A 16443-nucleotide genomic window follows, 5' to 3' on the forward strand; every position below is an offset into this window, starting at 1 on the left:
GGAGCCACGCAGAGGGCTAGAGTGACTACGCAGAGGCTAGCAGGGCCTGCATGGGTGACATAGAAGGCCAGAGAGCCAGCGCAGAACAACAAAAGGCTGACGTAGGGGGCTTCAGAGTGATGCAGAGGCTAGGAAGGTTGACGCAGAGCCTCAGAGAAGCATTGGAGAGATTTTCGTGGAGCAGATTTGCTGAATATCTACTTCTGAAGAGAGGTATTACTGCCAAAAAGATTTCTCTGTTGGGTGAGCCAGTTCGACACCCTAGTTGTACTCAAGAAAGCTGCTTAATAATAAAACCCTCAGAACTATTGCACCGGTTTTGCCAAGTTGGGTTTTTACGGGGACGATTGTCCAAAAATAACGGTGTCCCTTGTGTGTTTGTTTGTTATTTTCAGTTGATGATCTGTAGATGGTTGAGACTGCATTTGTGTTTATTTTCAGTATTTATATGGTTAAATAACTTGTTAAGAAATAAACAAGTAGGTGAAATAAACCAGATAATGCAGGAAGAATTTTTGACATGTTAGACTTAGAAATTTCAACATTTACAAGGAATGATTTTACAAAGAAACTGAGAAAAAACACCTGAGGCAAGGTTCATCCTTCTCCTAGAAACTTTCTAACACCTTGGAGACCCTTCTCCCACTTTTGCCTCACTTCTACGTTATTCTGTGTGGTTCTACATCCCTCTGCATCAGCTTGCGTGACGACTGCGTCTTCCTTTGCGCTATCTCTGATACCCCCGTGTCACCTCCTCCTCAGTCACTGACTACTGTTGATACCCTCTTCTTCCTCCACCCTGCGACTCTCCCTCTAAAATCGATCTCCTTCTATTTGAGAATTGATTTTACTTGGGATACTGAGTATCTGCTGATGTGTCTCCAAATGATCCTCAAGTCTTCTCTTATACTTTTCCTGTTGAAGAATCAACGACCGAGATTAAGTCTCTAATCAACAGTTAAGATTAAAAAGACTTGATCCTCGTCTCTTAGAAGCTTCTCACCCTTATCTTTATTAATACCCATTAATATTTTTATTTTCCTAAGTTTAGACTTAGGAACCCATTAAAAATATTAATTATTTTAATAACTCCTCATCCGAGTGGAATTTCTCCAAACGATTTCTAGGTCTTGGAGATCTCATGTATTCTAGCCCCTCCACAAAATGTCGGAGATAGATCACATCCGATGCTACCCAAAATCAACAATTTTCGTCCAAAGTATCCTGGGTAGAGAAAAACTGCTAGATTGGGATCGTATGTGGGATGATCTGCAGCAGCAGGAGATGAGGCGAGATCTGGTGAAGAGCACCATCAATGGTAGCAACAACAGTAGTGGGATGAAGCAAGTAAAGGAAGAGGAAGATGTGGCCCTCACATCTAAGGGGCAGCAGGAGCAACGTAGGAGGAAGGAGGACATTTCCAAGGTCAAGTGCTTCAGGGGTGTTGAACTTGGCCACTACAACACTTAATGTCCTCTCAGAAAGAAGGACAAAGAGGAGAAGCAAGATCAGCAGACTGCATCCGCGAAGATCGACAAGTTGTCCTCCAGATTGGAGGAAGAGTTTGCCATGGTCACCGAGATACCTCCAAGGATGAGGTGGGGCGATTTGGTTTTGTAGCCCCAAAGAGCTGCAAGATGGGCAGGATTTGTGAGGAGGTCCACCTCATGAATCAATACCTTGCTACGGGAGCCCAAGACATGCAATATTAGGATGGATCAATGGCAGTTGGTATAGTCAGGTGCTAGAGTGACAAATGCAGTAGCTAGTACCAGGTCAGATACTAGGCAGTGCAATGCAGAGTTGGCAGCAGTGTAGATGGCACAGAGCAGAGTCAACAACAGCGATAAGGCTTCAGTGACAACACAGAGTCTAGCAGCAGCCAGGACTCGAGTGACAGATGCATCATACTGACCACAGTTGGTTTAGTAATTTTGGATGCTTTTCCATTGCAGTTGTTGCAATTGCAGCAGCAGATGGAGAAGGGAGTTGCAATGCAAATGCAGTGGTGGCAGTAGTTCAGCGGGGCCAGCAGCAGCATGGATGCAAAGTTTATTAGAGTTGCGCAGTAGTTGGTGGGTAGCAACAACCAAACATCAACAATGTAATAGGAGGTGGTACAAAGACAGGGTGTTGCTTCAGTGGGTTGCAACGCTAAAACACTCTCCTTGCTAAGAGGGAGTGTTGATTTTGGTAGCATCGGATGTGTTCTAACCACGAAATTTTGTGGAGAGGCTAGAATACATGTATTCTCCTAAACCTAGAAATTGTTTCTGGAAATTCTACCTAGAGATGACTTAATTAAAATATTAACTTTTTTTAATGGTTCCTAAGTCTAAACTTAGGAAATCTGGTTAATTAAAGGGTATTAATTAAGTCATGGTGAGAGTGTTCTAGAAGAATACATGGATCGATTTCTAGTTAATCTAAGCCATCGATTATGTTTTATTTTTGGTCGTTGAAGCCTCAACGAGAGATTATCAGAAGAAATTCGATGGGGGTTAGAGAACACAGTTGGAGCCACCAGAAATTCGATATTGCTGGGAAATCGAACTTCAGAGTAACAGTTGTGTGTTGTCGGAGGTGATTAAGTAGTTTCGAAGCAGTGAGAGGGGCAAGGATAGTAAGACCAAAAGGAAGTTTTTATAGTCCGGTGAGTGCATAGCATAGAGACAACATACTCCACAGAGAGGCTGATGCAATGCAAAGAGGCAGTGCAAAGCTTCAGAGGGAGATTCGTATTTTGCTGAAGAGAAGTCGAGATTTAGTGGCAGAAGCCGGAGCGGGAGCCTAGAGGCCAAGAAGATCGAGTTTCCAAGGCAGCAGTTGATCAACAGAGTGAAGAGACGCTGGTCTGAGCAAGGCTAACACACATCTGCGTAGGGTGATGTAGAGGCAGCAAGGAGCAGCTCATCTTGAGCTAAGGCCAGTGTCAGATCACTAGTGGAAGTGAGATTTTTCTCACTAAACTTCTGTCAGTCATTTTCTCTGTATGGAAAGCTAGATTTGAGCTTCCATAGATTTGTACTCAGATTTACTACTGCATAATAATAAAACCCTCAGTTGTTGCACCGATTTTCCCAAGTTGGGTTTTTTCTGAGGACATTGGTCCAAAGTATTATTGTGTGTGTGCATCTATTCTTCCAGTGTTTTTATTTCTTTCGCAGTATTGTATTTGTGAAGGCTGCAGTGTATATGTTTCGATATTTGTTGTAGGAAACTGCAAGTAATTTGTTTGATTAATTTAACAAATAGAAGAAACATTATCAGTTGCTGCAGTAGGACTTGGGGTCACCGAATTTTCACATTAAGGTCACTCTCCTTTGCCCTAAAACACAAGCGAAGTTGTCCTTGAAGCCTCCTTGACCTAGAAACAAAGTCCATTCTCATATTCTTCTTGACTCCAATCTCCCCAAAGGATTAGACACTAGTCTACCATAAGGTGATCACTTAAAGAATCATTTTTCTTCACCTCTCCTTTATTATAGGTCTAGCCACATTAGGGCTCCTCAGGCATCATTTTCTCAACAAACCACCCATAGAAAAACTTTGATTTCTTCACCTCTACTGCGCTGGTGTCTCCCCTAGGCCTCCCAATTTAAGGGAATTCCGACGGTGGGGTTGTGAGATATCCCAAACCCTAGCCTCAAGATTGGTTTTTGCCCTAAGTTTCCCTAGGCTAGTTCCTCATAGGGATCATTTTGCACCTTTACATGAAAATCAATTCTTTGATCCACTTTTCCTCCTTGTTTAAGTCAGGTTCATCATTGGTTGCTAAACTCCCTCCTCTTGACCTACCCTGGGTCCACTTGGTCCCATACCTTATCAAAGTTAATTATTCAAAAACCACTTGGGAAACCAAGTTCCGTAAGGATTTTAGGGATTGGGAAGTTCTTTTACAATTCACACCCCTTAAACCTAGCCCTTAAATCCTCACCCCCTTTTCCTAGAAAACTTTGTACTTTTCATGAGAAGCAAGCAAGTCCCATTCTTGAGTCTCACTAGGAAAGGGTCATTAAAATGACTTCATATCCATCTTGGATATACCCTTCACAAGTGATTCTCCATATATCGGGTCTCCTCCCATCGGTGAAAGTTTGTAAAGAGTAAGAAGCTTTAGTTGTGGTGATAGTGGGCATAAGCTTCATTGTTTCTCTTGACCTAGCAAGTGCCCCTTTGGGACCCCCTGCTAGTTTGAGCTATAACACTTCATACCAAAATTAATTTGTTGCAGTTGAAGCTACTCCAAAATGCCACAAAACACAAGGGAAAGATGGTTGTAGCTAGGCCAAAATTAAGAATGTCATAGTTGGGACCTCCTTGCTTTGAATCTGCTTTTGAAATCTCCTTTTCTTGCTCTTGAAACCTCCTTTTCTCACAATTGAAATCACCCTAGCTAAAACCACTACTCTCTTCCTCTTTTCTCCTTTCTAAAATCGCCCCTTTCCAAGTGAAACGACTTGCTCAATTCGTATGATGAAGGAATGAGGCTAGAGTCTTTTTATAACTTGCAAGAGACATCAAAAAACATCCACACCTTATTTTAATCACCAATTAAAATAGTTAGAATGAAAAAATAAAAATAAAAATAAAAAAATAAATCACCCTTTTTTCCAAAAACATAGTCATATGGGCCTGATACGCATTTCAAGCCACATAGGCCACGTTTTATCCTTGTGAAATGTGCTCGTATAGTTTGAAACACGTTTCAGGCCCATACCAAATGCGTTTCAACGTTTTTTTTCCGTTTCTGGGATGAACCACACCCTAGCCCAGCGTTTACTGCAACATTGTATCTATCACAAGTGAGGAATACTAGGACTCCTTCCGTCGGTGAAAATCCGTGAAGAGAAGGAGACTTAGGTTGTGGTGACAGTGGGGCTTTGTCCCAGGGTGTTGTTGTGTCCTCTAGCTTTTGCTTCTCCACAAGGTTTGCTAGTTTGTGCAACAACAAAGACTCAACTCCACACAATGTACAAGGATTCGAATATAGGAATTCTTCTATTAATTTAGGTTTTGTACAAAAGTTACGAAAGGCCTCTCCTGGCCAAATTTACATTGAATTGGCCCTTCTCAGCCTTGTGGCCATATTCGGCCTCCAAATCTTCCTATTCTCCTCTACTACTCTCCCTTTGATGGATCCCTCTCGAATGCCTTTTTGGCTTACAATTAAACAAAAGGATTATAAACTAGAATTAGTGTAGATCCAGAATATACTCAACTAATAAGCCTATCTCTAGATCCTCTAGATCCACATTTCCCTCAAAAGATCTAATGGACTCTAAAATCTCTCTAACTCACTCAACCTCCCCAGATCTCTTCATAGAAGAAGATCTGATTACACACCAATTACATCAATATCACAATTTTTAAAGAATTCCTATAAACATAGAAAATTACAAATAATTAACAATTAGGGAACCAACTCCCTTAGTAAATGAATGACCCCTACGTCTAGTCAAATGTATTTGACTTGGAGGTTGGATGCTCCTGCATCATACTCCCAAGGTGAAAAAGATTCATGGTCTCTTGACCATGTGCTTCCATAGGCTGATTGAAATTCTCCTGGATCTCAAACTTTATGTTGCAACTGTTTTTCTACCTTTCTGTAATATGCTCCTTCCTTGCCATCCCACTGCACTGTCTGCTGCACATTCTCCTTTCCAAGATCCCATTTCTTGCTTTGTTGCCTGCTTAACATTTTGCTGGTGCAATTACTCTCAGTCCATCGCAATTTATTGCTGACTATGCGTTCAACTCTATGGAAACTCCATCTGGTTGCCGCCTTCATCAATCTCCATGCTCCATCAAGTCCATTGTCAAGCTCTGTCTTCTGCTTGTATACATCAATTCTGTAATTTGTTTGCTGCTAATTTCCATATAAAATTTGTATGGCCACTGTCATTTCCATCTCTCTATACTTCTGCTCATTTTGTATCCAATGTCGCATATCCTTCAACTACAATTTCAGTTTACCTGACTGATCCAACAAATTCATATTTTGGATCTTGCTAAAATGGTAGATTTTCCATAAACAATTTATGTATTTATACAAGGTTTCCTCCATAGTTCTACTCCATTCTCCTACTGTCATTTCTTCTTTCTGAAGTTCCATGCTTGCTCCTCTGTAGTCCTGCATGGTCTCTTCCAACATTTCTTGTACTTTATCAACTGAAGTATCTACAAGCCAGCTCATTGTTCCCTGCACATTCTCATCTTCTTGACAATTTCCACTACTTGTGCTCATTGTATCTACATATCTTCCCAATGTTGTTTCCTCCACCGAAATAACAAAATTATGAATCTTTCTATCCTTACATTATTCACTACCTGCAGACATAAAGCACTCAATAGTTTCAAAATCATGAGATTTTGGAGTCCCTTTAGGTGCTTCCAGCACCCTTTCCTCATGCAACACTGGAACCTTCAAGCCATTCATCAGATCTCCATCTGCTTCCTTTATTGTAGCAACTTCTTTCTTAACATCTTCCTTTGTATGCATATGCTCAAAAGACTTATCATCCTTAGACATTTCTTCCCAAAATATGAACTTTGTTTCAGGCATCTCGTCCAAAATAAAAACTTTTCTACCTCAGGTTTCTCTTCCATATCTGCATCTACCCATTGTATATGGTCTCCACCTCGAGGCAATGGGTGGTTGGAACACAGGGGGAGATCGTTAATCAGGCCTTTGCCTGCTTCCCGTTGGCTTCTATCTCACAACCTACTCTGAACACTGTTTCTCAAAACAATTAAGGGAAAGGTTCCATTTAAACTAAGCATATAATCTAAAATTAACCAAGATCTTTGCATCACACTTGGGTCTTAGGAGTTGCATCGCATATAGGTTAGTCAATCATATAAACAGCAGTTGTCCATCCGGTGACTTGGTCACAATTTATAATAAGATAGAACTTTTGACTCCATAAGGCATTGGTCTCAATTCTAAATCTAATCGAATTTTTAATCTTCCTAAATTAAACTAAGTAGTTAGGCCACTCAACTATGTCTCCTGGGCAAGTTGGTTCCCAACTTTATTTCCATCATCTCACTACCATAGGGACTACCCTCCATAACCTGCTGTTGGAGACAGCTAGAATGGAGTGGGCGGGGATCAAAGTGACAACCCCCACCCTGAGCCGTTGTTGCGGTACCTGTACAATCTGAGCGACAACAGTCCCTTAATCTAGCTTTTTCCTTGTAGGTTAACCCCTTACGAGACTCGTTAGATTTTGAGGCAACAAGGCTATTAATTTATTTTCCCACTAAATCATATGTGAATGCAAAGGAGCCACTTTGGATTTTTTGGTGCTTGTTAGAAGTATTTATATGATAATTATCACTCTCTTGAAATGAAATATTGAAACAAAATAAGAGGAAAATGTTTCAAAAGAGAAATCACACATGAAAATCACCTGGAATTGGAAGTTGCTGCTCCAAGAAAGTCTTCCAGTTGTTGTTCAATATTATTGAGCTGCATCAAAGAATAAACATTTCAAACTATGGATGATATTAATAAAACGGAGGATGCTAACTGTAACTAGTAGGAGAATCATTTGCTTCATTTTCAGAAATTTTGTTTGTCATTGATAGCACTTTAATTCTCAAAGAAAACAATGGGTAATATTAATAAAAAGAGAATGCCAAATGTACTTAGGAGAATCATTTGCTCATTTCTCAGAAATTTGGCTCATCATTGATGGCATCTCATGTAATTATGCAAAGTTGCATTCACCTACAATGGAAGTTAATGGTTTCCCAAAGATTTGTTAGTACAACATAAATGTAAAGATTTCAGTCAAACAAACAGAACATAGCTAACCTTTTTAAAGACATCATCTGAATATTTTTGCAGAGCTTTTTCTGAATCCTGCCCGCCAATATCTATAGAACCCTGCTCCTCTCTTTTTGCTTCCTGCACCACAAGCATGAATTGATATAAACTGAATGAATGAATATCTTATGAATAAATAAAATATACTTCCAGAGTATAAAGTTCAAGACATAATATCTGGCCACATGGGGTTGGATTGATTGCTAACCCGGTGAAATTCAACAACAATAAAGTTAGCAGTAGCACCTCGCAAGGTTATAAGAGGTAAACAAATTAGGCACCACTAGAGTTCAAATAGTATGTACCTTTAATATAAACATTCAAGCGGTATGCCTACGGCTAGAATTAACATCCTGCAACAAATAAAGGCTAACAAATTCATTTCAATATGCTCCTATGCCCTAAAAATTCAAAATTCATCGAATTAATAAAGATCCCTAAACATATGGTGATCCAGCCTGGTGTGGTGTCCCAATTTCACCAACTTCTCCATGCCGAAACCAGCAAGTTGGATGGTCAGATGGATGACATGAATGCAATAAATGATCACACACGCTCAAAACCAGATATATGAGATCTCAAGGGAAAAATCACTTTCCTTAATAATATACAGCAGAGTACCTCTCTCTCTGCAGAGGAGTCCACTTTTAGGTGTCCCATATGTTACAAGATCCAAGGGAGATATCACTATTTATAGCAAAATTCAAGACAGTCCCTCACTGCCTGTTCTCACTATTCAAATTTCAGAACAGAGATGTTGGGTTCTACTGTTCTCTATATCTATGATTACTTGCAAATGAAATCACATGGTTCAGAGTTTGAGTTTGGCAAGGATGAAATCTGGTTCGAATTTGAATCAGATTTCATCCTTGGCAAACTCAAACTCAGAGCAGAACTACCTATCCTGTAATATTTAAACAATAACCTTCCAAGCACCATTGCCATCAGGAGGAAAAAGGAATACACACTGCATGGTACAATGGCACAGTTACAAACCAACCAATATCTACACATTACTATTGAGATGGAAAGGAATATATGAAATGCACACACCAAAGTTAGTAGGTCATCAAGATGTAAAGGGATGCACAAGCTAGAGCCAGCAATCCATCGCAAGGGACAGATTATGGTGATGCATGTGTTTGAGTGGTCACAGGACAAGCTAGATTGTAGGTCAGGTTTCATTTTAGGTATTCATTTTGATTTTTTATTTTAATAACAAGAAGAAACCAGAATAAAAAAGGTTTTTGCCCTTCAAACCATACTGTATGGTTCAATGGTGAAAAGTTTCATTATCTGAACTTCAATGAACTTGAGTTTTTGATCGAAGTTCACCAACAGAACTTAACCCACAAATGATAGAACTTATGGGATTTATCGAGGGACTACTCAACCATGTTGATCATTTCTTTCTTCAAGTCTATCTCATCCATTGGAGGCAATAAATGTTATGCATACACCCCCATCCATGGATAATGATAGTAGGTTTGTGAGATAGTGCAAATCATCCCATTTTGTTGTGAAATGATGGCCTGCCAACAGAAAGCCATAGAGACATACTTGCACCAAGTAGAATCAGCATGAGAATAACTCTCTATCCAAATTCAGCTATCAAGCACCCATCGGTAGATTTTTTTTCTCCTTCACTTCTGATGTTAGGATAGCTTGAACAGGTTGCACCACTCCCCACAAGATGACCCAGCTATGTCCTCTCTACCTCAATCATGCACCAAAGGACATCATCATAGTTTGCATTGGTATATTCACCGCATTTGATGATAATCGAGATAGCTTCCTCTCTACCTCTACATCTACCTCTAGTGCAAAGTATTGCCGAACTCCTATACTTTCATATAAGGATGTACTGATTTATAGCTTTTGTTACAGTCTACCACTTCCTACTTGTGTGATGTTCCTTTTCGTGGTGTTCCTTACAGCATGGTTAAGGTGGACTTTCAGGGTTGGAGGCAACCAAGTCACAGGTGCAGGTTTATGTCATCAACAGGCTTAGGGGTTTTTGGAGATGTTTTATGGGGTTTACTTACCATATTCCATCATCAGGATTGATTCCGCACAACTTGCTTCACGTTCCATTGCATTCTAATAATTATCATAAAATGGGGTTATTATTGTGCCTAACTCAATTAACTATGCTTAAGGTGGCGTTGAAGAACGTAACTAGATTGGGTATTCATAATTGTATTTGAGTCATAATGAAATGTATTTATCAAAAGAAAGAAAAAGAAATTTTTATTATTATATAATGACTTATTAAAGCACGGGTTTCATGCTTAGGTCATCATGTTTTTAGGTCATAGTACCCATTGAGGACTTCAAGGTTTTATATTGAGTCATCAAAGTCATTGTCCATTTAATGAGACCCTTCTTGGGCTTTTGAATCATGTAAAAAGAATTATTATTGAGTAAAATAAGTCATTTGTCACCTCAACACCAAGTCGGCCCTTATCTGATCAAGTCGGCCTACATGAAGCTAATTGGAACCCCAGAAAATGCTATATATACAGTGCAGATCGATTCATTTGGAGCACTCACTCAAACACAAGTTCAATATCTAAGATAAGGAGCAGAAAAAGTGCGAAGTTGTAGAAGAAGGAGAAGAAATGTTGGAAGGTCGAATTTATGGGTTCTCTCTCTCTCTCACATGTGGATTTATTGGGCTATTTACTAGGTCGAAGTTCCGCTGCTGGGAAGGTCGAAGTTCTAGATTTACTGGGTCAAAGTTTTGCTGTTGCATCTAGGTCGAAATTATAGCAGTACTTCTAGGTCGAAGTGTTGCTTCTACTAGGTCGAAGTATCTGTTGGGTTGAAGATATGTTGTTGCATCAAGGTCGAAGTTTCTATTGGCTTGAAGATATCTTGTTGCATCAAGGTCGAAGTTGTTGCTCGAAGGATATCATCTGTAGAAGAAGTGAAGGGCTGACTTGGTGATTGGAGGAAGTCTGTGTCTAGGTCAAGGAGTCTTGGATCATCTCGTGAAACTATTAAAGGAAGAGTTGTTCACTGGGTTTTCCCTAGATAGGGGTTTTGCCTTGATTGTCCACCTACATCTGGTGTCTTTGATCTTCATGTTATTATTACTGGTAATTGCTTGATGAACTAAGATAAAAGAAGAACACAAAAAGTTAATAAGAACATAAGAATATCACATGTAATTATCAACATAAAGAAAATCTTTTTGCGTTTCTAATTTTCTAATATGGTATCAGAGCTAAGGTGAAGAAGAAGGAAAGAGGCAGCCTGAAGATCTATTGAAAGGAGAACAAGGAGTTGCAAGTTTGAATAAGGGTCATCAAGGAAAAGGATCATATAAGAAGTCAAGCCAATTATCTTCAAGAACAATGTCTAACTCAATGAAGGGAGAAAATAAATTGTTAGTTTTTGTAACATCGGATGTGTTCTAGCCATGAAATTTTGTGGAGAAGCTAGAATACATGAGACCTCCAAAACCCAGAAATCGTTTCTGGAAATTCTACCTAAAAGTGTCTCAATTAGATTATTAACCGATTTTTTAAATATTTCCTAAGTCTAAACTTAGGGAATATTGTTAATTAATCGGTATTATTGAGATAAGGTGAGAATCATCTAGAAACTCACACGGAGCAATCCAGAGATGATCCTAGCCATTGATTAAGTTTTAATCTTGGCTAATGGTGCTCCAACAGAGGATTATAGGAGGAGGTCGATGTGGTGATGGAGAAATCATCCAGTCCAGCTACTCGGTTGCCTAGGTAGTTCGATTTTCTCAGAAGCAGCAGTTCAACAGAGAAGATAGAGCCAGAGAGTGAGTAGCAGGTGGAAGAAGAGGGCAGTGGCATTCCGGGAGGAAGATTTTGAGTTCTCGGAAGAGGCAAAGGAAGGAAGGCCGAAATCTCTAGAGCGCCAACGTAAGCTCCATGTAGAGGGTGATGTAGGGAGCTCAGCGCAGAGGCTGCAGAAGCAATTTCGGAGGCAGAAAATAACAATGGGGTGAGAGAAAATTCTCATGATATTTTTGCCAGTATTTTCCGCAGATTAGATAGCCAGCTAGGCATCTAAATTATTGTACTTAGAATTGTTGTTTAATATTAATAATAAAACCCTCATCTGTTGCATTGGTTTTCCCAAGTTGAATTTTCCGGGGACAATTGTCCAAAAATAATTGCGTCAAAATTATTGTGTCTGTGCTAGAATATCTCAGTTTCTAGTATTTTATTTTCTGCAGTATTTATATGGTGAAAATTGCAATTGTGATTTTATTCGTTATTTGTTGTAGCAAATAAACTGCATAATTAATTTTTTGAAGTTAGAAGAATAATTTCCAATAGTTGCAATAAATAAAATTTCACACGATATCAGAGCTTCATTAATCAGCAGGAGAGCTCAGAAGAGGAAAGAAGGAATTTCGCTGCTCAGTGTGGACAACAAGTCAAAATTCTCAAGGAGCAGCGCAGTGTCTTTGTCAGAAGGCCAAATTACTTGTGGAAGACCGATTTTTCTAAGAGGAGCAGAAAAATACAAATTTTCCTAAACAAGTGATTCTAGAGGCAGACAGAGTAGCTCAGATATTCTTGTTGAACAGATCTCTAGCTGGATGCAGAGGGCTTTTGCAGCAATTCGCTAGAGCAGAGCCAAGGTCAGGGTGGAAAAGAGGAATAACACACTAAATTCTTCAAACGAGAGGAGGCGCAGTTTCTTGGCCAAAAGGGTCAATTTCTTGAAGAAAAATTGATTTTTCAAGGAAAAATCAATTTCTTTGAGAGAGCGACAGTGAAATTGGATTTCTCTAGTGCGAGGATTACCAGAGGCAAAAGGAGCAGCCAATATTTTCCTTGTAGAGCAGATCTATAGCTGTACGCAGTATTTTGTAGCAGTTGCTAGTGCAAAATAGCGTCACGACGAAGAAAGAGCACATGCTGAGGGAAATTTTCCTCAAGGGACTTCTAGCTTCAAAGGTTCAATTTTCACTTGCAGATCATTAGTCGTTGTAAGCAGATTTACTCACTCCAGCAGGGAGTGTGTAGAGCCTAACAGCAGCTGAGTAGAAGAGAGGAGGAGGATTTCGACTTCTTTTGCTGATGTGTTGAAGTTTCTAAGTTTACTTAGTTAGAAACCCTCCATGCACTTTATCTGATTTATTCCTACCTACTTGTTATGTTTCCTTAACAAGTTATTTACAATGTAAATACTGAAAATAAACACTAGTGCATGCTCAACATATTACAGATCAGCAACTAAAGGAAACAGAAACAATCACAGCATATGACACCATTATTTTTGGACTAAGGTCCCCGGAAAAACCCAATGCGAGAAAACCAGTGCATCTATCTGAGGGTTTTCTTATTAAGCAATATTAGAGTACAATCTGGGTGCTGAAACTGGCCTACCCAATAAAAAATTTTCTTAGCAGCTATACCTCAGTTTGAGAGAAATCTCATGGCTGAAACCCCAAAAAATCCTTCCAACAGCGCTTCAGCACAAAACTGCTCCTACAACCCCAGCGTCTGCCCAATCTGGACTGTGTCGGCCCCTCTGTCTCACGCTGGCCTTGCGTCAACCTTTCTTGGCATGCATCAGCCCTAGGAGGCCCTACATCAGCTCTGGGAGCCTCTGCGTCAGCTACACTGGCCCCTCTGGTGCTCTGCGCAGCACTTGGCTGCCTCTGCGTGGCCCTGCGTGAGCCCTTGCTGGCTCTACGTCACTCTCTTTGGCTGCTGCGTTGATCTGCCGACACAATCTCTACCTTTTATGTTTCTCTATACTCAATGCACCTCGGCTGCTCTCCCGATGACTAATTCTATCTCTCTTAGCAAACCCCGCTCTAGAGAATAGAATGACTGATCACTCTAGTGTATTCTCCAAGTGACCCTCAAGCCTCCTCTTATACCTTTCTTGTTGACATCTCAACGGCCGAGATTAAGTCCTATTGTGGCCACAACCACCACCCTATTAAAACCTGCTCTAGGGGCAAATTTGAATGGGTCCCTTCAGAAGTTTGATCTTTCGTCTCTCTGAATCATAACCGTAGTTGTCAAATGGAATTATGTCCTCAAAGCTGAACGGTTCAATGGTTTATTAATTATGGTTGTAGTCCGTTTTTAATCATCAATCCCCAAAAAATCATCGCGCCCTCTTGAGATTTAGAGCCGGAAGGACTCATATAACCCCCAGTTGCAGAGTCTGTCTCTTTATGAAAGTTTTTATGAAGGTAAGGTTTGTTTTAGGCTTTTCTATCATATCTCTCATAATCATAGCTAATGTTAATTATTTCTGCAGGCGAGGACCAAGAGAAGAAAAGCGAGGTCGACGAGCTGATGCATAAGCATCAGGAATGGCTGCGGGGAAAAGATGCAAGCGAGACCTAGCCGAAACAGAGGAATTTATGACAAGCAACAGGGAAGGCATACACAGTGGGGAGCTACGCAACAGACTACAGTGATTTCTTGTTGCTTATCCTCCCTCCAGCCCTTCCACTCTTGTAACAGAGCTTTCAATTGCAACTGCTGACTTGCAAAAGGATCTTACATCCTGAAATACCTGTCCAAGAAAAGGAGGTACGGGCTCAGAGATTTGTTTCATATGTACAGTGTTCTATGGATCCTAGAAAAACGCCTTTGTCTGCTGGATCTGTGCAAGTTTGATAAGGCTCGATGGACGGAAACAACTGCACAGCACTCTACCTCGCAATCTGTCGAAGAAACGTATGAACACATCGAATCAAGTTATTATTACCTCTGGATACACCTTAAATCAAGCCAGATGTCGAAAAATGAGCGCACTATCTGCATTTGCCTTCAGGGAATAAAAAGGAATAACATTCAGTCAATACGTGTGCAAAGGGATGGCATGCAGTCATTCCTCTTTCTACCGACATCCGTTCATTTTTCTTCAGGAAATAGAATGATCCAGTAGCAATGGCTTCAACGTGTTCGTTGTTTCATTAACCGTTACATTTTGTATATTTTAATTTGAATATGGAAAGGAAGAGGGAAGGCCGAAGGTCGGGAGAAACCGACAATCAGTTCTCTTTCTTCGTAAGTATCACCTCTGGACAGAGGAAAAAGGAACTTTTTTTTGGCAGAAGAGGGGTCGATTTTATTGTGCTAATAAAGAAGACTATTTCGGTCAAGAAGAAGCCTCTTTTTTTTAGATTCATTTTCCTTTTTTTCATGTTTGGAATCAGGGTGTTGTGACTAGCATGAGGATATATATGTTTTGTTTTTGTGCACAATGATAACAGACAGCTTATGACTAGGCTTGGTTATTTGAATATAATTCGTTATCATGGTTAACTCATGAGCGGTGTTGTCGCATGGATTGGCACGACAACGCTCAGACCGGGGGCTGTCACTCTGATCCCCGATCCCTCCGTTTAAGCCTGTCTCCCGCGGCTAAGGGGGGTAGTCCCTGAGAGATGATGAGACCAACTGTCGACAGTTGGTTGGAAGGCACAAGACACGATATGAAAAGCACTAGATGGATTTAATTAATTTAGCAGACCAGTGCCTTAAGAGATTGTTATTAAAACGATTACTTGTTAGATGATTATAGAAACATAAACCGTGAACAGCAATCATTTGTCATCAGCCAAATCACAATGCTCTTAGAATGACCAAAACGATATCCAGCAACTGAAAATTTAAAAAATGAATGCTTTAAACCACCACGAATCATAAACCATTAACCAAATATCAATTTTGCATCTCGACTTGAAAATTTGGATCTCAGCATGAAAGATATGACAATTCCCGAAAATAATTGGATCTAAAAATTTCCACAATATTTTTATATTTTTTCAAATTTTTTTTTTTTTTAAATAAAAATAAAATTTAAATCTATGCTAAATTTTTTTATTTATTTATTTATTTATTCATTTATTTATTTATTTTATTTATTTTTTATTATTATTTTTATTTATTTTTTATTTTTATATTTTTTATTTTAAAATTTATAAAACTTAAAATCTAATTCTAACTAAAATCTAAAACATTAAAATCTAAAAATAAAACTAATCTAACAAAGCCTAAGAATTAAAAAAATAATCTAAAACTTAACTAAGCCAAAAAATAAATCTTTTTATTATTGATTTTTTATATTAGAAAAATCCTAAAAAAGGGAAAACGATTAAAACCTAAAAATTAAAATCTAACAAAATCTTAAATCTAAACACTAATTAAAATTCTAACCAAGCCTAAGACTATGACTACGGATCCTTTTATATGCATATATATTTTTTTTATTTTTATGAAAATTAAAAAATAAAAATAAAACTTCAAACTAAAAAATAACCTACGTCTAAATGCAAATACGTGAAACGCATCGAATGGAATATGAAAGACTGAACTGCATCAAAACGCATCAAAACAAAATCGCAAAATGGAATGGGGCACGAAAATTATATGGAAACCCTACGACGGAACCCAAATCCAAAGCCACGTAAAACCAAAACAGTAATAAATTACCTGTGCGTGAATCGATTTTACCTGCGGATTTCAGCGAGTAAAACCTGCGTGATGGGTTGTTATTTACCCGCAGAGAGAGAGAGCTGAACGCATGGTTTGAAGCTGCAGATTCGGGCGAAGGCTGTATCCCTCACGTGGTGAAATGAATCG

The 16443-nt window shown here is 39.3% G+C and overlaps 1 protein-coding gene across 1 annotated transcript in view; it reads right to left on the bottom strand.

Moving 5' to 3' along the window:
- LOC149173684 (transcription factor GTE1-like) overlaps nucleotides 1–16443 on the bottom strand; it is a 213829-nt gene that overhangs the window by 32220 nt on the left and 165166 nt on the right. Inside the window, exons 3-4 of the mRNA XM_089427973.1 lie at nucleotides 7823–7915; nucleotides 7416–7474 (exon numbers count right to left, since the gene is read on the bottom strand). Of these exons, the coding sequence (XP_089284099.1) occupies nucleotides 7416–7474; nucleotides 7823–7915 (152 nt within the window). The remainder of the gene's footprint in view (nucleotides 1–7415; nucleotides 7475–7822; nucleotides 7916–16443) is intronic.

Source organism: Pinus tabuliformis, chromosome 4_2 (assembly GCF_031772625.1).
Source record: "Pinus tabuliformis cultivar Carrire ecotype Pingquan chromosome 4_2, CPIR1, whole genome shotgun sequence".
Taxonomy (NCBI): Eukaryota; Viridiplantae; Streptophyta; class Pinopsida; order Pinales; family Pinaceae; genus Pinus; species Pinus tabuliformis.